The sequence below is a fragment of the Crocodylus porosus genome, unplaced genomic scaffold (assembly GCF_001723895.1).
Source record: "Crocodylus porosus isolate Cpor-Errol unplaced genomic scaffold, CroPor_comp1, whole genome shotgun sequence".
Taxonomy (NCBI): domain Eukaryota; kingdom Metazoa; phylum Chordata; order Crocodylia; family Crocodylidae; genus Crocodylus; species Crocodylus porosus.
In genome coordinates this window covers 932,291-955,551 of record NW_017728938.1, presented here as the reverse complement: position 1 = coordinate 955,551, position 23,261 = coordinate 932,291, and the positions used below count along the sequence as shown (strand labels likewise).

Here is a 23,261-nt window from a genome sequence, read left to right as displayed (position 1 = left end):
ATTCTCTCAAAAAGCTTACCCAGGATTGAGGTAAGACTAACTGGCCTATAGTTTCCTGGGTCCTCCTTTCTCCCTTTTTTGAAGATGGGAACCACGTTGGCCCTCTTCCAGTCCTCTGGCACTACACCAGACCGCCACGAGTGCTCGTAAAGCCGTGCCAGGGGTCCCGCAATGACCTCAGCTATTTCCTTCAGCACTCTGGGGTGGAGATCTTCAGGACCAGCTGATTTAAATATGTCCAGCCCCTCCAGAAGTTCCCTGACTAGTTCCTCACTGACTCTAGGCCTGGGTGCGCCTCCCCTGGGGCTGAGGTAGCCCAGAGCGGTGGTGGCTGTTCCAGTCCCTGGTCAGGAAAATGGAGGCAAAGAAATTGTTAAATAGGTTAGCTTTGTCGTATGGTGTGACGACCAGATTTCCTAGCGTGTCTTGCAGGGGCCCCATGTTACCCAGAACCTTCTTTTTGCCCCCTATGTATTTAAAAAAGGACTTCTTGTTGTCCTTGATTCGGGAAGCTAGTCCCAGTTCCATCTCTACCTTGGCCTTCCTGACCGCCCACCTACAGCCCCGAGCAACAGAGGTATAGTCCTCCCTGGTGATGGCCACTCCCTTCCACTGGGTGTACGCCTCTTTTAGCTAGGAGATGTTCCCATATGCTTTTGGTGAGCCATGGGGGTTTTTGCACCCTCTTGCCCCCTTTGATCCGTGTTGGGATTACCTCCCTTTGGGCTTGGAGGATTGGCTCCTTAAGAAACGACCACTCTTCTTGGACACCCAACTCCCCTCCCCTCTGGGACCTCAGTGCTTCCCTGACTATTCTTCTTACCTCATCGAAGTCCGCCTTCCTGAAGTCCAGGGCTGCTGCTTTGCTGCATGCCTCTGCCACCTTGTGCTGGATGGTGAATTCTAGCAGACGACGATCACTGTCACCCAGGTGATCGAGCACCCGCAGCCGCCTCACTAGGTCATCGCCCATTGCCAGCACCAGGTCCAACAGGGCGTCTCCCCTGGTGGGGCTGTGCACTTCCTGGGTTAGATGGAGGTCATGTATTTTGGCTAGGAACCTACGTGAGCAGTCAAACCTGGCTAACTGCTCTTCCCAGCAGATGTCTGGAAAGTTCAGGTCACCCATGACGACCATGTCCTTTGACCTAACTACCTCTGTGAGCTGACTTAAGAATTCCCGGTCTAGCTCTTCCCCTTGGTTGGGTGGTCTGTAGTACACCCCCACCATTAAGTCCCTTTCCCCTCGACTCCATTTATTCTAACACAAAGCACTTCAGTGTGCCCCTCCTCTGACCTTGTGCTACTGAGCTTGTGTATTCCTCCTTGACATAGAGCGCCACACCCCCACCTTTCCTCCCTGTCCTGTTCCTCCTGTACAGCCTATAGCCCTTGATATTCACTGCCCTTGATATTCACCCACGAGGACCGCGTCCAAAAAAATACGAACTTGAGGGCAGCCTCCCCATCTATTATAGCTACAGCAAGATGTGGCAGGCAAGAAAGAGGGTGCCCATTGTGCAGGATTGGCACAGGCAAGGAGCCCTAGGGCTATCACGGCTATCCCTGGGAACCCCCATTCCGTGACACACCCCCTGACACAAGTACTGCCAGGCGACCACCTGCAGGCGCCACTTGCCACCCCCACCCCTTTTGCCGCTGATGCTGCTGACAGCATCTGCGGGCAGGCAACCTGCCCCCCCATCCTCCAGGGGCACACGTTCATGGCCTAGATCATCCTTGACCAGCGGCTGTCCAACCTTTTGAACACTTCTAGTGATGGAGCATCCACAACTTCCCTAGGCTGTCTGTTCCACTGCCTCACTATTCTCAAAGTGAAGAAGTTTTTTCCAGACATGCAATCTAAATTTACTTTGCAACTACAAGACACTGATCCATGTCCTCCTTTCTGCAGCAAGAGAGAGAAGTTTTTTTCCCCTCTTTTCTTTATGGCAGCCCTTCAGGTATTTGAAGACTGCTATCATATCCCCTCTTTAGCAAATATGCAATGCAAGGAACTTTTTTTTTTTTGTTCCCGGCATGCTTCTTACAGCATCTCAAACTCCTTTGAGGCACTGCAAGAGGCACGTGCGGGCTTGTCTGTACATGCCCACAAGGGGCAAGCCTCTAGCTTTGAGACCCTTGTTCTTCTCAGTCTCTGGCTACCCCAGCAATCCATAGCACCCCCACCTATGAGAACTTTTTATTCTTGGTTAACTCCTGGGAAGGAGTGGGTGTTTTCTTCTTTTAAAGAGAAGGGGTTTGGAGTTCAGGTGTCCCAAACAGCACAGCAGACAGCTTCAGATTTATTGTTCCATTTGTAAACAAACAAATTTATTGTACCATTTCACTTTCCTGTCCTTGCTCAGACTTTACCGTGTGACAGGGGATGCAGAAAAGGCTGCAGTGCTCACCTCAGTGTTCACAGGCAAGGTCAGCTCCCAGACTACTGCACCTGGCAACACAGTTTGGGGAGGACTGAGTAGCCAGCAGTGGCAAAAGAACAGACTGGGGACTATTTAGAAAAGCTGGATATGTACCATGATGCACCCAAGGATGCTGAGGGAGTTGATTGATGTGACTGCAGAGCCACTGGCCATCATCTTAGAAAACTCATGGCTATCAGGAGAGGTTCCAGATGATTGGAAAAGGACACATGTAGTGCCCATCTTTAAGAAAGGAAAGGAGGATCCAAGGAACTATAGACCAGTCAGCCTTACCTCAGTTGCTGGAAAAATCATGGACCAGATCCTCAATCCATTTCTAAGCACTTGGAGGAGAAGGTGATTGTTCATAGATTCATAAATTGTAAGGCCTGGAAAGGGACTTTGCAAGATCATCAGGTCCAGCCCCCCTGCACTCTAAGCACTTGGAGGAGAAGGTGATTGTTCATAGATTCATAAATTGTAAGGCCTGGAAAGGGACTTTGCAAGATCATCAGGTCCAGCCCCCCTGCACTAGGCAGGAAAGACAACTGGGGTCAGGTGACCCCAGCAAGGTGACTGTCCAGTTTCTTCTTGAAGACTTCCAGGGTAGGCAATTGCACCACCTCTGGAAGGGAACCTGTTCCACAGTCTGGACACCCTAACTGTGAAGACGTTTTTCCTACTGTTAAGCCTGAAAAGGGTCTTCCAGGAGTTTGTGGCCCTTACTCCTGGTTTTCCCAAAGGGTGCCCTGGTGAACAGTGATTAGAAACAGTAAGCATGGATTCACCAGGGGCAAGTTATGCTTGATCAACCTGATTGTCTTCTTTGATGAGATGACTGGCTCTGTGGATGTGGGAAGACCAGTGGATGTGATGTACCTTGATTTTTAGCAAGCTTTCAATATGGTCTTCCACAACATACTTCCTCAGTTCACTTGCAAGAATGGGCTGGATGAATGGACTGTAAAGTGGACAGAAAGCTGGCTGGATCATCAGGCTCAGAGGGTAGTAGTAAATGGCTTGCTGTCTAGTTGACAGCCGGTACCAATGGAGTGCCCTGGAGGCTGGTCCTGGGGCTGGTTTTGTTCAATATTTTCATCAATGATCTGGAAAATAAGATGGAGTGCACCCTTAGCAAGTTTGCAGATGGCACAGGGAGTAGTAGATATGCTGGAGGGTAGGGTTAGGATTCAGAGAGACCTGAACAAATTGGAGGATGGGACCAAATGAAATCTCATGAGGTTCAATAAGGACAGGTGCAAAGTCCTGCACTTAAAACAGAAGAATCCCATGTACCACTACAGGCTGGGGACCAACTGGCTAAGCAGCAGCTCTGCAGAAAAGGACCTGTGGGTTACAGTGGACAATAAGCTGAATATGAGCTAACAGTGTGCCCTTGTTGCGAAGAAGGGTAATGGCATACTGGACTGCATTAGTAGGAACACTGCCAGTAGATAAAAGGGAAGTGATTCTTCCCCCTGTTCAGCACTGGTGAGGCCACATCTGGAGTACTGTGTTGAGTTTTGGGCTCAAAAGGATGTGGACAAAGTGGAAAGAGTCCAGCAGAGGGCAATGAAAATGGTTAGGGAACTGGGGCACGTGACTTATGAGGAGAGGCTGTGGGAACTGGGCTTATTTAGCCTGGAGAAGAAAGACTGAGTAGTGATTTAATAGCAGCTTTCATCTGTCTGAAGGGTGAAGCTAAACCAGGGGTGGGCAAAATACGGCCCCCAAGCCAGATCCCGTCCGCCAGGCAATATCATCCAGCCCGCAAATTCCCACCAACTAATTGTACCTTACCTAGCCTCACTCACCCTTGTGGGCAGAAGGGCCCAGGCCAGCCAGCCAGCACATGGCTTTCAGGTGGGACTGCTGCTACCACTCCTGAAGCCACCGGGTGACCTGCTTGGCTTCCCTGGTGTCCCGCTTGCTCCAGAAACTAGGTGGGAGTGGGGGGAAGGGGGAGCTACAGCTGGGTGGGAGCATGGGGCTGGGGCTGGCGGCAGTGCAGAGCTGGCACCCAGGGTGGCATCAGGCGAGCAGAACTGGGCTAGGCAGGGAGTGGGTGTGAGGGAAAGGGGGGCAGGGATGTAGGAACCCCCCACACACTCCCCCTAATGGCACAGAACCACCACTGCCAGCAACAGCAGCAGGGGGCTTGTGCTCATGGCCTGTGCAGGTGCTGCCACCCAGCAGCATGTGGCTCCAACCAGCACTGCATGTGGTGGCAGGGAGCTCAACCAGGGCAGTTCACCTCTATTGCATGGGACTCCATGCAGCATGCATGCACCTCCTGGCTCCCTCATGCCACCAGGGGAAGCCCCACAGGATGGAGCCAGCTGCTTTTCTGCCCCCTGCCATGCAGTTCTTTGGACTCTACTGGGAAGCAGAAGGTGGGGCTCCCCTCCACTTTCAGTGGTGTCCCTGGACCTGCACAGCAGGGAACAACAAAGGCAGCCAGCTCCATTGCATGGGGCTTTGCCCAGTGACACACAAGTGCAGGAGCTGCACGTGTGCTGTGTGGAGCCCCATACGATAGAGGCAGGCTGGCCTGGCTGTCACCAGGTGCTGCGCTGGCTAGAGCAGCACACTGCTGAGCAGCAGCACCAGCGTGGACCACGAGCACCTGCCTCCTGCTGCTGCTGCTGCTGCTGGCAACAGGGTCTGTGCGCAATGGAGGGGAGTGTGTGGTGGGTCCCCATACTCCCCCACCCTCCCTCACACCTCACAAATGCCACATACACACACCCTGCTCCTCCAACCCTCAGCATATACACCCCTTCACAAGCCCCCCCACATCCCACCATACACATACACCTACCCCCAACCAGGCCCCATACCTCTCACACAATACACTAGAATAAGACTTTATTTTTCTGTTATTATGCAATCATCTCTATATATAGTATGCAAACACAAATCATGACAAAGAAAATTTGTAATAAAATTAAAATATGTTTATAGTAGGTGTTTGACTTTTAGTATATGATTTTGCGTTTTTTCTGGTTCCAAGATGGCAGCCCTCCCTCCCAAAAGGAGTACTTGGGGGCAAAGTTAAGCTATATTTGAAGATTTTATCAACATTATTTGAATGGAAAAGATGAAATAGATAGGCAAAAGTTCAGTTATTACTGCATCCCTGAACTGTCAAATCCTGGTGATATTGCTTAAATGATGCTTAAAGTTCACATCAGTGGTTTACCGGACACTCCACTTATCTCAGCTTCTGTATGCATACAACCAGGTATTTTCAGTTACTCACCACAGTAGTTTGCATACTTTTCTATTGGTATATTTGTGTAAAAGAGGTCTAATTCCAGAACAGTACAGTAAATAATTAATTTCATTTGATTACCATGCATTTTACTGTAGCCTAGCTGGAGCCCAGCAAAACTTTTTTTTTTTTTTATGATAAATGAATGCTATCATTTTGACTACTGCAGATAAAATAGATCCTGCTTAGCTTTCAGGACTTTCCAAAAAACAAAAAAAGTTGGTATCTAGTCATGTACTTGTAATCTACTGTAGTCTTTGTCTCAGGTATCGGTTAGAAATGACTGTTGATTTTTTTTGTATGAGATATTTTTATCAGGATGATATAAGCAAAAACACAGAAATAATCTGATTTGTATTAAAATATTGCATATGCTGATCAAATAGTGCAACAGGCCCATTTTTTCTTAAGTTTCTGTTTTAAAATATAATATTTTGCCACAGAAGAGAAGGAAGAAAGCAATATTAGCTTTTATGGAAAAGTAAATATGATCTAAATAAATGCAACAGTTCTTTGCCAATTTCAGTAATACAGAGCAACCTGGTTAACCAAGGTACTCCCAAAAGGTGCAATTATGGTCAGTTTCCAAATTACACCTGTTAAAAGCTCTATAGTTAAGCATAACAACTCACAATAATTGAGGGTAGGCACACAGGAAAGGGACATCAAGTAAAGGGTACTATATGGTTACTGCTCCTATGAAGACATTTTAAATTGCAATCATTTTATCAAGTATTTCATGTACTTGGACTTGCTAAATTCTGCTTTTATCTATTTCTGCTTTTGCTTTTCTTAAATCTGTAGTTTTAAATGAAGTAATAGTGAGTCATATGTGTAATAAATACTTGCTTTTCTTTATAGGTGACCCACTTCAGTGCACTGCTTGGGTGGGACAGTGTGCCCTATACATAGTGATCATGATGTTTGAGAAAACCATCATCATTATAGTCCTCCTGATACCTCAGTGGAAAGAGGTTTGACTCTTTATGCCATTTTACAGTTTCATGAATTTCAGTTGGATACCAGAAAGCAATAGGCTGCTAATATTTAAAATACTGGTTTTGTATAAGACTTACACAGTAGACATGTATGTAAATTTTATTCCAGTTAACTTTGTTACCTCTGGCAGTCATGCATCTTGTTATCTTTAGTACACTCCCATTCAGACTTTCTGGCATCCACTGGTGACAGTAATCCCAGTCTGATTTGTTTTAGTAGATACTGCATCAGGTACAGTACAAATCATGTGCCTATCTGAGTTATACAGGAAATAGTGCTATAGGATTTGACAAAATCTCCCTAGCAAGTTCTAAGTGATAGATAGACACAGTGGGCACCGGTACACACCACAGGGTTTGCTCATTAAATTAAATAAGTTTATAAAATTTAAATTTGTTTATTTTGGAGCATCACATTAGTGTTTGCATGCGCTATGTTTTCAAATGAATTAGGCTTTGGAGCATCACACTAGTATTTGCACACGCTTGTGTTTCAAACAAATTAAACCCGTTTCCCCAACCAGCACCAAAGGAGAGCAGGATGGCTTGGCACTGCCTTCTTTCCCCCTCCCCCCCAGGCTGGGGCCCCTTACCCATGCCCTGCCACGCAGTTGTGGGACCATGGAGCCAACAAACAGTACAAGGAAAAAAAAAAGTGGAAGCATTTCAAAGTGGTGAACTACAAAAAAGTTGCAGTGCCATCTGGTGAACAAAGAGGCTCATTACACATCTTTGAGTGCCTTTGTGTTTGCATGCAATGAATCCATGGATGTGACACTTTAATTCTCAACAGGTCAAACTAAACTGCAGTTCAGGTTTTACTTTAATGCACTACAAAGACTCTTAGAGCATCCAAAAACCTGCTCATGCAAACAGTCACACTGTTGCAGCACAAGAAAGGGCAAAAAACAGTGTGTTCAAAGGCTCAGTGAAGCCCTAGGAATTTGCATTGGACTAGTAAGTTCATTGCTGGTTTACAGAATTTAGAAAAATAGCCAATAAGCAATAAGCATCGTATATCCCCACAGCAAGAAGCATGACTCCCCACAGCTGTGCACACCCCGGAGACAGGCATGGGAGCACATGCCCCCCATGTGGCAGAGGTGGGCTGCCAGCTGCAGGCTCAGGAATTATCTGCTCATTCTGACTAATCACTTTTCTTCAGATTACTTCTGTAAAAATAAGTTCTTGACGTGACAAAGTTTGTCCTTTGAATAATTGTCCACATAGACATTCTCACTTGTTCTTTGACTGGACACTGTTTGCCTTAGCAGTATCTGTAGAGTACTTTAGCCATTCATCTTATCATATTTCTGCACTGAAAAAACAAAAGGCAGCGCACACTTCGTACTTTCATCTCTTCACAAAACCCTGGCTAGAGACGAAGCAATTTTTTGGAGTACTTTGCATGATGCAAGGTTCTTGCTTTGGAACAGCTTCTCTTAGGAAAATGCTTTTGCTATATGAGGAAGAATACTGAGAGTGAATTTTAGCTTGGTACTGGCCAACACCTGCTCCTCCCCCCACACAGTTCCATCAGTGCCATGCAGCAATGCCATCTTAGCTTTGCTGCAGATACAGAGTCAAACCATCCCAGGCTTTATGGTGTGGGTAGAGATGGTACTGTTTGGAAGATATAGCCTTATCCAGACCTGGTTGCTCCCTTGGGTTCAGGCCATGTTCCTCTTGTGTCATACAACATGGCAAATCGGATGCCAGTACATTGACCCGACAGCTGCCTGACAACGCCAGCATGGCCAATTTGGCTATGGTATTCCAGTAACATTCCTCCTTGCTCAGAGGTTCTCTTGACCTCTGCAAAGGGACACTTGCTTCTTCCCAGACCATTGCAGTAGACTCTTCCATCCTCATCACAGATTTGTCCTCTCCCCCGTTCAAATTTGGTGCAGTTTATGTCCCAGTTATCAAAGGACATAAATCAGGCTTTTACAAGCTCAAAAAGAATAGCAAGATTGCTTTTAGAGAAGGGGTCTCCCACATGAATGCTCATGTAACCCTCCAACCACTGCACAGCACAGGTGTGCAAGAACAATCCCCCCAACCACTGTGCACTCACATGGGTGCCCTCCAATTGCTGTACTGCATGAGAAACCCACTCCCTCTCTCTTTCCCCTAGGCATAGCCCTGGCGGAAGGAAACTAGAGACTCCAGCTGCTATTGCTGCTGAAAAAGTGACTGGGTAGAAGCCCAGGGCCCCACATTAACTGCCTTTTGGCTGCATGCAGCCTGTAGGTCACCAATTGGACAGTTGTGTCGCATTGGACCAGGAGCTGCAGAACTGAGTTGAGCAATCTCAGAAGAGTAGATGGCTGGCAAATCTCTATCTCTTGAGCACCTCCATCAAATCCAACTTAAGAGTGCCACAGTCTATAAAGTGCTGCTTTCTGGGAGGCTTCCTGGTTCTAGGTGGAGGCAGTGAAGCAGAAGCAGAAACTAGGGAAAGAGGACCTCTTCAATATGCTGTGTATTTGAACTTTCAGTTGTATGAGATGAAGAAATACCTCAAAGGATCAGAGAGTAGCTTTTGAATCTTTGAGCATATGCAGGGTGCCATCAGTTCTGCAGCTAAAACTCTGTACCCTTAAATGGGAAGTCTAGGGTAGCTTGACTCCTTGGGGAAGCCTCACCCCTGCAGCCATGTTGATTGGTACATAACTACTCCTGATATAGTGGACCTGACTGGAGTTGGCTGTGTCTAGAGTGGTCTGTAATGCTATCTTGGTCACAAGTTGCCCTTTTGAAATTAAGAACATCAGGTTCTTCTATCAGTGCTAAGGGACAGTGTCAGATCTACCAGCTTTGGAAAGCTGTTGTGAATTAAAAGGGCCATTGTAGTTAGCGATTTGAAACTGCGAGCTAGCTGATTAATAGTCTTTTACCAAAATGGTCAAACCTTTTGGTCTTGATGTACTTTTTACAGCTTGACTTTCTCATTTGCAAATTGCAGACAGAGAGGATGTGTTGGGTAAGGAGTACAAATACAGAGTGTTGTCTGGGGCACAGAGTACTTGTCCATCCATTTAGCAGCAGTCTAGAAGGAAACAAGGATTCACTAAGTCCATTATGTCCTTGCCAATTGTCAAAGCTACCTTTGTCAGGTCCACTTGGTGTAGTATGTTTACCAGGATGCATGATTGTTCATGTGGTCTCTGCTAGTGTAGTCCCTAGGGCATGTTGCTGGATTAGGACATGCTGGGATTTAGAATTTGGACAGCCTTGCAATATGACATCAGGCTGCTGAGCTATGGTGCCAAAGGGATTCTGTCCAGTTTCTCTCACTTCCCATCTCCCAACCCCCATCTTTGTCTCTTTTCAGGAGTCGTTATGAGAGTAACCTATGACCCATATCCAGAAGTGGGTCTTCTTGCCAGGGCTGCCAGAGCTGCTATATCATGCAGTTAGCACCCAGGAGGCTAATGCTACCACTACACATGTCTGTCCCCTTTTCTCATTACCAGCTGCTTCATTTTAGTCATTAATAGCGACCCAAAAACAGATATTGAGTGATAGGTAAGCTGGGACGGAGGGAGTGGTATTGCCAGTGTTAACTTCCTGGGTGCTGACTCATGATGACAAGTCCCATGGACAAGATCTAGAGAGAGACTGTCCAGCTTGTAAGAGGCCAATGGGCCAGGTGCCACACCTTTGTGGACTGTATGACAACCCAGTCTAGATGACTCTGAAACCACCTCCATGTGTGGGAGCACTGTTTTGGAGTCACCCACAAGTGAGAATATGTATGTGGACTTTATTCAGTGGTGTTACTTTCCAGTAACTGAAATTCTTCAGGATATATGGGCTCACATACAGAATTGAATCCCACCTTCCATGCAATCAAAAATAACATAAGTCTGTAACTGAGACAAAACAGGAGGAAAAACACACACTGCCCTTTGTCCCCTTGGTATCGGGGCACAAAAAAGTCAGTGCTAGAGTACAATCTCCAAAAAGTCTCCAGTCAAAACACAAGACATGAAATGCATCTCCCACAATTGAAAATGTTCATGTGGACAGTACATCTCAAAGAACTTCAGTTGCTGCCAAGTAACTTCATTTTACTGAAAATGTCATCTTTAATAAAGCATATTCTTTTTCTGTGAAGCTTCCCTTTCTAATTCTTAAGGTTATCACCCCAATATGATCTCTAGGATGTGAATTATTACACTTTCTAACCCAACTGTGTACATATTGCCACAGTCTGAATTTGATCCTTTTTTTCCCCACAGGTAGCTTTATTGAATCCTATAGAGAACCCCCAGCTGGAGCTGGCTATCGTCATGCTGATAGTTCCCTTCTTTGTTAATGTTAGTACAACTGCATGATTCTGTGACAGTTAACCTGTATTTTCTCCCATCTATTTCCATCAATTTAACGTTAATCATTAAAGCACAGCATTCCATGGTAATAGCTGTATTATAAACAACAGATGTGTTGAAGAGTTAAAAAAAATGTGTGTATATATATGTCTCTGTTAGCTAAATAACAACACAGCAATGATGCCCAGAATTTATTACATCATGGATGTGTTAATTTGAAGTCATAGGCCATGTCCAAATGAGTGTGGCTGGGTGGCATGTGGCACCGCAAACATATGTCTGCGACGTCACATACCACATGTTCCATTATTCCCCATGCTGCAATGAAGCAGTGGGGGAGGGGGGGTTGACTCCTGGATATGCAGGGGTCAGATCAACCCAGAGAGAAAAAAGTGGACCTGCGCACATGGCAGCAGTGTGCGCGGAAGCCACAGTCTGGCAGGCCAGAGCCACACTGCCTCTGGCCAGGCTCCACACAGCAGGATCGCGGCGGCTGCAGCCCCAGGAGGCCCCCAGAACCCCAGGTAAGGCTGTTGGGGCCAGTCCAGTGCTGGCCTCAGCCTCCCCTGCCCTATCAGCGTAACTTGCTGCACACCAGCACACACATGGCATGAGTGTTTCCCAGGGACAACTAGAGGCAGCACAAGGTGCACTGCCGCTAGTTGTCCCTGGGGAATCAAATGTCCACACATGTCTGGACGTTGCCATAGAGTCCAACTATTGCCCCTGGTGTTGAATATAGCATTCAGATATTATTACACAAATTATAAAGTTCCAATTACATTTATATGAAGAAAGTATTAATTTACTATTAGTGACAAAAATATCATCACTCTGAAATACCCTAAACCTGGGATGTCAAACACACCCTGCACCCCAGGCTGGATTTGGACAATGGGGCTCCTCACAGGCTGGATACAGATGCAGCAGCCATGGTGGGATGAACAATATTGTTCACCCCCTACTTCATAGTTTCTAGGGTCAGAAGGGATCTGAGTAGATCATCTAGTCCGGCCCCCTGCCATGGCAGGAAAGAGTACTGGGGTCAAATGACCCCAGCAAGGTGTACATCTAGCCTCCTCTTAAAGACCCCCTGGATAGGAGCCAGCACCACTTCTCTTGGAAGTTGGTTCCAAATCCTAGCCACCCTGACTGTGAAGCAGCGCCTCCTGATATCTAGCCTAAATCTACCCTCTGCCACCTTGTGACCGTTATTCCTGGTCACTCCTGGCAGTGCTCGTGGGAACAGGGAGTTCCTCAATGCCTGCTGGTCCCCTCTGACTAGTTTGTAACAGGCCACTAGATCCCCCCCTCAGCCTTCTCTTGTGGAGGCTGAACAGGTTCAGGTCCCGTAGCCTCTCCTCATAAGGCCTGCCCTGTTGCCCCCTGATCATGCGAGTGGCCCTCCTCTGGACCCTCTCCATGTTGTCCACATCCCTCTTGAAGTGCGGCGCCCAGAACTGGACACAGTACTCCAGCTGTGGCCTGACCAGTGTCGCACAGAGGGGGAGGATCACCTCTTTGGACCTGCTCGAGATGCATCTGTGGATGCACGACAAGGTGCGGTTGGCCTTCCTGACTGCATTCCCCGCACTGCCAGCCCATGTTCATCTTGGAGTCAGTGATGACTCCAAGATCCTTTTCTGCCTCTGTACTGACAAGAATGCAGTTCTCCAACCTGTAGGCACACATGCCTCAGAGCTCTGCTCTATTTCAGCAGCAAGCCCTGCCCCTGCTTGCCATGCCCCCAAACTCTTGGTCCCTCTATGAGCCCCACAGGCTGTAAGGCACAGCTCTGCGGGCCATAGGTTTCACTCCTACCCTAGACCAAGGAAGGTTATCAGTATGGCAATTTAAAAAAAAAATGTATTATTAATCACTGAAGAGTTGCTTCTTTATTTTCTGTCACTGCAAGAGGAAGCAATAGAATAGCTTTATTCTAAGAGATATTGAGCATATATTAGCCTAATGTGACTGGATCTATGCCAGAGTATGTCAAACTCCCATTTAGTGTAACTTTCTCTAATTCTGTCCCCATGCACGAACAACTAACAAATATACTGACCTGAGGAAAACTAAATTCTGAATTTCTCTTTGTCTCCATCACAGGCATTGATGTTTTGGGTAGTGGATAATTTTCTTATGAAGAAAGGAAAGACAAAAGCTAAACTTGAAGAAAAGGAAGCAGGACAAGATTCGAGGAATGGAAGTAAAGTTCGTTACAGGAGAGCAGCATCACATGAAGAGTCAGAATCAGAGGTATATAGATTGCCACACGTTGTGATTTTTGTTCCATCTTTGCCTTAAGCCAGTGTATTTGCTAATCCCTTTTTACCTATAAATGTTTCACAAGACCACAGTAGTTTTAATTGGTACTTTAGGGCATCTATACATGTGCTCCAGGGTGGAGTGGGGGATAAGGGCGGCTCATTCGAGCATTATTTAAAGCACCTCCTGCTGCCATTTTGAAATGCAGAGATGCTGAATACACGTGATGTGGAGTCTGCTGGAGCATGCTAATTAGCACACTCTACCAGACTCAGTTAATCAAGTCTGCTCTGATGTGTGCTAATTAGCATGCGTCAGAGCAGAGGTCCATTACATATATGGATGCCCTTAGACTTTGGGGTGCCAGCTAATTCACTTAACAGGAAACTGCAGTTTATATTGTCTGCTGAATTTTCAGAAGTCCTGAAATGTACATTTCATGCTTTAATCAATTATGGTAAAATGTGACAAAATTGAAGTAAAGGGTCTACAAATTTTTGGAATCAGGAGAATGAAGTTAATGAGACAGAAGCAATTTTTATATCAATTCTAATTCATTAGTTTGTAGGGTAATACACCACAAACTAACATGATTCTGGCTTCCCCATTCAGCTGTTCAAATTAAAATACAAGGTTATTTGCAGTATCTCGATAGATTAACACCATCCTGTCAGTCAGCTTTAGTTATTCCTCATCAAAAGAGCTTAACTAGGGTAAGTAAGAGATTTGATTTGAACTGCCACTCACCAAAACTTAAGTACCCCTTTTGTTATGCTTAAAGACAAGCAGCTTCCCTGAATGAGAATTTTAGTAACCACTGTATAAAAGAACTTTCTATATTATCAAGATTTCATAGATAGATGTCTAGGGTTGGAAGGGACCTGGTAGATCATCGTGTCCAACCTCCTGCTCCAGGCATGAAAGAGTGCTGGGCGTTAGGTAACCCCAGCCAGCTGCCTGTCTAATCTCTTGAACATCTCCAGGCTAGGGGAAAGTACCACCTCCCTTGGAAGCCTTTTCCATATTTTGGCACCCCTTACTGTAAAGAATTTCTTCCTTATGTCCAATCTAAATCAAGTCAAGTAAGGCATCTCCCCTAGTGAGACTGCACACCTCCAATACTCCTACCAATGCAGCCCAGTATGTCATTAGCCTTCTTGGCAACAAGGGAACCCTGTTGGCTCCTATTCAGCAACTGTCCACTGTAGCTCCCAGGTCCTTTTCTGCAGGGCTGCTGCTCTGCCAGTCAGTTCCCAGCTTGTACCAGTGCATGGGATTGTTATACCCCAGCGAATTAAGCATTTATGCCCCTGCATAATTTTGCACATAAAACATATGACCACACATAATTGCATAATATTGCATAATTTAACCGGGGCAGGGTCTGTGCTTCCAGCTAGGAGCTCCATATGGAGGCACTAAATGTGGAGGTATGCACCTGGACAGCTGGTAAGTGGGGAAGGGAGCTCTTGCCTGCAAGAAGTGTGGCAGGTTGTGGGTGGGTGTGGGAGTGTGTGTGATTGGGTGCAGGGTTTGTTGGTGTGTGTGAGTCCCCCGCACCTCCTCCCCCATAGTGCATTGCCCCCACTGGCAGCAGCAGCAGCAGGCAGCAGGTCCTCGGCAGCCAGAGCCCCCAGTGGCGTACAGCTCCACCTGAGTCCTGGCTCCAAAGCCAGCCTGGTCCACTGGCATGTGCCTTTAGGCAGACCAGGCTGGCCCCATACCAGCACGTGGGGCTCCCAGCATTGCAGGTGGAGTCATGCTCCATTAGGCTGGGCTAAGACGACTCCATGCCTCCACATGGGGCTTCCAGCACTCCACTGGGGAGCCACACGTGGAAGCACAGAGTCTGCCCAGCCCGATGGCGTGCAGACCAGGAGCCATGGAGAGTCTCGTGGAGGCACAGAGCCAGCCTGGCCTGACCCGATGGCACACGGCTCTTGCCTGCAGTCCTGTGAGTCTCGTGCTGGTACAGACCCAGCCTGGTCTGGTTGAAAGGTGCGCACCAGCAAGCCAAGCTAGGCTAGCTCCATGCCACCACATGTAGCCTCCGGGACTCAGCCACAGCCACACACTGCTGGGCAGCCCTGCCTGCCATGGCTATGAGTGCCCCGAGGGCCTGCTGCCTCCTCCTGCTGCTAGCAACGGGCTGTGCACCATAGGGGAGGCAGAGCATTTGGCACAAGGGCCATACCCACCCACAAACCCTACACCCACCCACACATGCACCCACAAACCCCACACACCCCCATACCTACAAATCCCACACACACAGCCACACCCCTCACACATTCACAACCCCCCACACATACATCCCCTTCACACCTCCCCCAACCACACCCCCTCATACACAATATACAAAAGTAAAACTTTATTATGAGCTATTATGCAATCACCTCTATATACACTACACAAGCATGTAAATCAGGACAAAAATATTTTTTAAATAAATTTAAAATATGTATAGTAGATGTTTGATTTTAATATATGATTTGGTGGTTACATAAATGCTGTAACAAACGCAGCTGATGCAGAGCGCAGCAACTCACTGTACAACTTTGTCTTCTCCAAACACAACCATTCACTCTCAGAAGAAAAAATGAAAGAGTTGGTCTTCCTTTGTTTCAACCTTGGAACTTGAAAAGACTTTAAGTTAACACATACATTTTTGTTTTACTATTATTGATGCTTTATTTTATTATTATTATGATTTTATTTATTTATTCGACTTACTTTGTTGGTATTTTGACAAGTATTGTACTGTGCAAAGAACCCAACATAACTGATCAATAATTTTGTTACAGACCCCCACCACAACATCACCCTTGTTGCTGTCCCCTATGACCCTAACCTGGAGACTTTCAACAGGGCTATCTCCAGTTTAGACATATCTGATTTATTTATTGAAAGGACTTTTAGCACTCCTTTATTTTTCTTTTGAACTTGGAAAAGAAATGAGTGTCTAATTTACTGGAAAAAAAGTAAATTTGCTGAAAATTAGAAAATCTAATCTCAAGTATAACAAGTCCTAATGGTTTTATTTAGTTTTAAAAATTATACCTGCTTGGTTACATTTTTATTTTTTGTTCATAGAATAGTAAAGCACTAAAGATTCTGTGGTAAAATGTGTTGTAGAGCCGTATAAATACAAAGTACCTATGTATATTTCTAGAGAAGGTTCAAATGGTGTTATGTTTAGCTTAATTTGTAAAAAAGAAAAAAAATAAAAGTAATTCATTGTACATAATTTTGAATTTTTCTGCACACAATTTTCAATTTTTCTGTGCATAACTCCCAGTGGTTTAAATTGTTCTATCCTAAGTGCAGGATTTTGCACTTGTACCCATTGAACCTCATGGGCTTTCTTTTGATCCAACTCTCTAATTTGTTGTGGTGTCTCTGATTCCTAACCCTACCCTCCAGCATTATCTACTACTCCCCCCAGCTTGGTGTCATCTATAAACTTGCTGAGGGTGTGCTCCATCCCATCTGCTAGGTCATTGATAAAGATTTTGAATAAAATCGGCCCCAGGACTGATCCTTGGGGCACTCCACTTGATGCCAGGTGCCAACTAGACATTGAGCTATTGACTACTACCCTCTGAGCCCGATGATCCAGCCAGTTTTCTGTCTACCAGAAAGTTGTTCCCAGCACTCTCCAAAAACTTCCTGGATTGCCTGTGCACTGCTGTATTGTTGTCCTAGCAGATGTCAGGGTGATTGAAGACCCCCATGAGAACCAAGGCCTGTGATTGGGAAACTTCCACTAGCTGTTTGAAGAAAGCCTCATCCACCACTTCCTCCTGGTCTGATGAACTATAACAGACCCCCACCATGACATCACCCTTGTTGCTGTCCCCTCTGACCCTATCCTGGAGGCTTTCAACAGGCCTATCTCCAGTTTAGACGTATCTGATTTATTTATTGCAAGAAAATTGAAGTATGAAGGATCTTTTAATGATTGCAAGTTACTTTCTAAGTAATATTTGAAATTTTGGATAGTTATGCCAAGAAGTGGCATGAACCCTAACAACTGATCCAAATTTCTTTTATTTAGTATAGTAGCTTCTCTAAACTGACGGGGAGTCTCAGTGGCAATAAATTGTTTAATGTTAGAGGGAGAGTGAAAAATAGAGTGTGCCTGTTATTTGATATACATTATTCAGAAGAAGTTTTTTGTTTTTAGATCCTCATTTCTGCAGATGATGAAATGGAGGAATCAGAAGTTGAAGAGGATCTGCGGAGACTGACTGATTTAAAGCCTGTTAAGAAGAAGAAGCATCGTTTTGGGCTGCCTGTATGATGCATTCCCTAGCCTGTAAATTTGCAGGTTTTGTGGCAAAGACTTTTCAGTCAGTTGCATTTCACTTTGCAACAGCATCCCTTTTTTCTTACAAACTGACTCAAAACTAGGCCTCTGAATAGGATGCAGGGAGATGGAAGACTTTCCAGTTCAGTTGCACTACAGAAATGCTAACCAAATATGCAAGCGTGTCTTTTCATCACATGTGAAAACAGCATTATTAAGGACCAAGGACTAGGGTGATTTGTATCTGACATTTTACAGAAGACCATAAAAAACAAATACTACAATGGTTAATTTATGGTTACTAAATGAGTCGATGCAAGATGATCTGAAAAAGGCATGAGGATTGACTAAGTTAAACCAGTAAGTTTTATTACTAAAACTGGCTTTTGCAACATATTAAGTACTAGAGCAGAATAGTTTTATGGTTACACACAGTAACAATGTTATTTTTTTAAGCATATGTTTACTTTGTACAAGGTACCTATAAAAGTAATAGGTGGGAAAAGATTTTTTTTTCAAGTCTCCTCTAACCAGTTTGACAGTTTTATATTTAAGTTATATTTTCTTACTGTTATTTAAAGATTCTCTTTGTCAGAGAAATGTAAACAATTCCCTTTTTGTGTGGAAAAAAAGGTCAAGATTTGGACTGAAATTCTTGTTTATCTTTGTTTCCCAACTACAATAACGCAAAGAGATCATAAAGAGAAAAGCTGTCTTTTTCACTACTGAAATCACCAAATATCCACTAGAAATGTAACCCTAAATGTGGTTTTAGCCACATTGTTTTACAATACATTTTTGTACAATGGGAGATGTACTCTGCATAATTGGGAAACATGCACTTTAGCATACAGCAAAAACAAACCTTTCTTATTATATAGTTCCTTTATCTAAGAAATGAACTTCTAAGGATGACTGCTGATATTTATTGCTTAAAAATCTAAAAGTCTCCTGATCATACCTCTCAGCAGTATAAAAGGAGACAGAACATTCCTTTTTTCTATTTACTTGTGTGGATTCTAGCACATGGAATCTTAATCTGATAGCAGATATTAGCACAGTGATGCAAATAATAATTCTGTCCTATGTTTGTATCTTTGGTTTAAAAGGTTTCGGCCATTTAAATATGTGTGTATAATGCTGTCATTTAATAATAATTTATTGGAAGGCTTTAAAGTGATGTTTTTCCAGCTCTCTTCTTCATTTCCTCAAAAAGCCTGTCTCTTTCTTCCTTGTTCTCTTTGGAATAAGACTGAGAGGTATAAAGCACCTGTTACTGCATCAACTACATATCTGCAGCTTTCTGTATCAGCTTTCTTTGGTTACTGAAAATACGTCTATTTAAGTTCAACATCGGTAGCTGTGTTTTCAGTGGTGTATTGCTATGAGTATTTCCTAAATGACCTAAATGATGATTATGGTTTTGACAACTTTCCTGGCTTAATCAAATTTTGCATAGCACAAGGAGCTATATCAAAGAAATAAAAAATTATATATATATTGCAAATCTGTGGTAGTATGTGGACATCACATATGTTCCAAGCCTTAAACCAAACAATTTCACTGGAAAACAGCTAGAACTTTTTAATAATTTTTTACATTTTTATAAACTTACCTGGTCTTAATGTGGTATATTATCAAGACTTAAGTGGTATCGATGGGCCTTAGGAAATATTAAATTGTGCACTCACTCCCTTGCTTGCTTTTGCTGTTCTAACATTCTTGTTTGTTTACTGCTTGGCTGGTTGAGGCGAACAGAACATCCTGGGACTTTATAGATAAACCTCAATCTTCCCAGCTAACTAAAAGGGACATGTTATCAAACCTGACATTTGAGAGCTAACTAGAGCTGCTGACCTGTTACTGTGCACTAAAATGTAATGTTTGCAATAAGTTGTTAAATACTAGTTGTGTGCTCTGTGGTGGGGGGTTAAAACTAAACTGAAGAACTCGTATACATGCTGACTGAGAGCAAATTTACTCCCAGTCAGCCTAGCCAGCAAGGGGCCACAGGGGACAGGGAGCTCTGTTTGCAGTCCCGGCACTGCTCAGCTCCCCAGCTCCCCCGAGGAGCTGAAAGCCAATCAGCTGTAGGACTGGGGAGCTCTCTGCCTCCTGTCCTGGCTCCTAGCACAGAGCTCCGGAGGATGATCAGGGACTGGGAACCCAGCCTCCCATGCCCCCCCAGAGTACCTCCGCATGGCACTATGCCAGGGAGCGGGCAGGGACTGCAAATCCAGCCCTCACCTGTCCCCCAGAGCAACTCCAAACCACACAGAGTCGGCTGCTCCAGGGAGTGGGTGGGGGCTGGATTCCCCCTCCCCTCTCTATCCAGCAGGAGGCTCACCTGCAGCTGCCCCACACTCAGGATAGCTCCCTACAACTCCCCACCGGGCAGGGGGCTTGCTGGTAGCTGTGTGTCCAGATAGGCACAGGCCAGGAAAACTGCCCCCTCCCAGTATGTGTGGGGCCAGGAGACAGCTGCTGCTCAACAGAGCTCTCCTGGCTCTGTGCTCACTGGAACTGGCCCGTGCCTCTTGCCAGCTCCTGGGCTAGCACCAGGGAGGAGCTTGGAGCTCCCCCTGACTGCTGTAGAGGGGCAGAACAGGGCAGGAGCAGCTCCCAAGAGGGAGCGTGTGTAGACGTGCTGCTTTGAATTACTAGCACGTGTAGATGCACTTAGTGGTTACTGCCAATATGTGTACTTTTACTCCATTTTCATTGAGGATCAAATTACCTTCCCTTTACTGCAGTAAAAGTATGCACTTGTGCAGTTACTCCAAAGTGTCAGGCACTTAAGTTATCTCAAGGTACATCTTGGTTGGGCCCTACCCTTTGCAAATAACAAGAACTTAAATGAGACAAAAAATTAAATATTAATAAATTAATGTGACAGCTGCACGTTTATACACGCATCTTTAAAGAGCTTATACATATAAGAAAGAGTAACATCTAATGCTAGATGTTAAATGAAGTGTTGGCAGTGCAGTCTGAGAGAAACATTTCCTTCTCTAGACAAACCGAGATTTTAGGCTGTGCGTATAAAAGTAATGGATTTCCATTCAATGAAAATCAACTATGTAGTATAACCTAAATAAAACAGAAATTTTAATTTTAATTTACAGAAAAGATGCAGAAACTGTGGAGATGAAGTTACCATATCTGTCACCTTTAAAATCACTTAAGTGGCCATGATATCTGGCCTAGGTATGTTCAAATAAACTGAACATTCATGTCCATATAATATATAGTCTTAAAGTTCTGGCTTTAATATATTCAGGTCTCCTTGTCTTACTTTAAACCGGTAACATGCTGTATATTAATGTTGCAGACTAAAATGTGTTATAGCTTTTCTTCAGGGAAAACTCATGCTTGTTGAGTTGTAAACTAGAACAATGCAAAGTTCCAGAGATCTTCTAACAGATATGTGCTCAGTCGCTAACTGTGCCTGGCAGGGTGAAGAGCATTCAGCCGTAGCCATTTCAGTTAAAAGTGAGCATCAGAAAGAATTCCTGCCACTGTGTTTGTCTAAACCAAGTCTGCAACTTGCTGTGCTTTTTCAGCAGAAAATGGAATTAAAGTGAGCAAATCCAGCCACATAAGGTCACAATAAATCTACAGCACAGCTGTGCAAACTTTTTTAGACAATATTTAGTTTCTAGTTCAATTACTGAAAATTACTTCTATGGTTTTACAAAGTAAAACTGCAGTATCTTTAAAAAAGGGACTCTTGTCAGTGGTTTTTGTCTTGCCAGGGTATCTGTTTCAAATTGAATTTTGGGTTTCTTTTATCATAAGTTCAGAGTAGAGCCTGAGTGAGCAAAACAATGGCTTCATTCTGCTGCCCTGTCTTTGGACCATGTTGTTTAATCAGTAGTGTTATATTACACTTCAAGGGTAAATGATGTATTTACATTGTGTATTGGTTTACAATAAAGTTTGACATTGATTTGTATATTTGTTCTACAGTCACTTTGTGTTAAAAAATGTATGTGTTGTTTATACTTAGTACCAGCAGCTAGATTTTTGTGTTGGGTCTGCAGCCCAATTCATAGGCTTTGTTTTTGTTTTCTGCACTGAAATTAATTTTAGCATGTTTACGCATTAAGGTCATAATGTTTTACTGTAAGTGGAGAGGCAAGTTTTATCAGGTTAAGTATTTTGTTTATGCTTGGTGTCAGACATGCAAATTTCTCTCAAATGTGAACTCAAAAGATGTATTCCTTGCAGAGGGCTCCCACCATGGGGGACTGCCATAGAAAATAGCTGAATTATGTTATTTTCACATTTGCCACAAGAAATAACGAAAGTGTGTATGAGTACTATCTGAGAGCACATACACCTGTACAACTTATGAATAACGTCTTCTCCGAATAAAACCCTGTGGGATAGAACTTTGATCACTCGAATTCGCAGCACATATCACCCTTCCCTGGAACCTACATAGAAAATCCTCAAACAATTGCAGCCCATACTAGAAGAAGACCCAATTCTTAAAGAGATCTTAGCCATCCTAGCCTTTAAACAAGCACCGAACCTTGCCAGCCTCATCACCAGAACCAAACTCCCTCTGACTTAAATCACACCTACTGAATCCAGACCATACCAGGAAAAGAAATGTAAAACCTGCCAACACATCTCCACTAGGGCTGTGCAAACCTTTGGTCCCTGATTCAATTCAGCAGAGATTCGGTCCGATTCAGTGGCTGAATCTCCAAATCCAAATTGAATCAGAGGGTCCTTTAATCTCTCCAAATTGAATCAAAACCCTCCGAATCAATTTGGAGAGATTCGGTGACTCAGACATAGATGCAGCTTTAACTGTTTTTTCTACATACCTCTAGGTAGCGAGTGCCTTGTGAATACTGCAGTGCTGGGGCATATGGAGTGTCCCACAGAAACACGGGGGGCTCTCCAGCGTGTTCAGCAGCAGACCTGGAAATGGACTTTGCACTTCCGAGTCCGCCAGAGAGCACGTACTGCCCCCATCTCCCCAGCTCAGGAATTGGCCATGGGAGGACACCAGGTGCGTCCCAACCCCCGACCCAGGAGGCACCAGCCATTCCATCTAGTTCACAGAGCTAGGAATTTGGCAGTGTTAAATTCCATGCCTCTTGCGCCACTCAGCCACCAAATTTCCAACCCATGGTCAGCCCTGCAGGCCAGATCCAGAGCATGGAGCCAAGTCACCTGGCCCACAGGACTACCTGTGGGTCAGAAATTTGCCAGTGGGACAAGTCACAGGAATTAATGCTGCTGCCACTTGCCTCACTACCAAATTTCTGAGTTGGTGGGCAGGCCAGATGGCATGGCTCCAAGTTCTGGATCCAGCCTGTGAACCAGGCCCAAACAACTCATCCAACCAGCACACCCCTGTATTAGAAGGACTGAAACTTCTTATCCATAAATGTTGTAGTGGGATTAGAACTGTGATGGTCTAGGACAGGGGCAGGCAACGTTTTTTGGCTGGAGTAATGAAAAACACCACAACACCTACCTTGGAAGGTGCCAGAGTGCGGCATGCCAGAAAAACAAAATGAGAGCAGGGGGTACAGTGCAGGATGCCCTGCTTGTGCCCCTTGCACCCCACCCAAAGCCTTTGCCCCCCAGCCCTGCTGCCCCTTGCCCCCCCACCCAAAGCCCCTGCCC

At 44.9% G+C, this 23,261-nt stretch overlaps 1 protein-coding gene across 1 annotated transcript in view; it reads left to right on the top strand.

Moving 5' to 3' along the window:
• The window catches only part of LOC109318281 (store-operated calcium entry regulator STIMATE-like), a 61,387-nt gene extending 42,275 nt beyond the window's left edge, over positions 1-19,112 (top strand). Inside the window, exons 5-8 of the mRNA XM_019547423.1 lie at positions 6,562-6,674; positions 10,946-11,023; positions 13,145-13,294; positions 17,490-19,112. Coding sequence (XP_019402968.1) covers positions 6,562-6,674; positions 10,946-11,023; positions 13,145-13,294; positions 17,490-17,606 — 458 coding nt within the window. The 3' untranslated portion in view covers positions 17,607-19,112. The remainder of the gene's footprint in view (positions 1-6,561; positions 6,675-10,945; positions 11,024-13,144; positions 13,295-17,489) is intronic.
• The last annotated feature ends 4,149 nt before the right edge of the window (positions 19,113-23,261 follow it).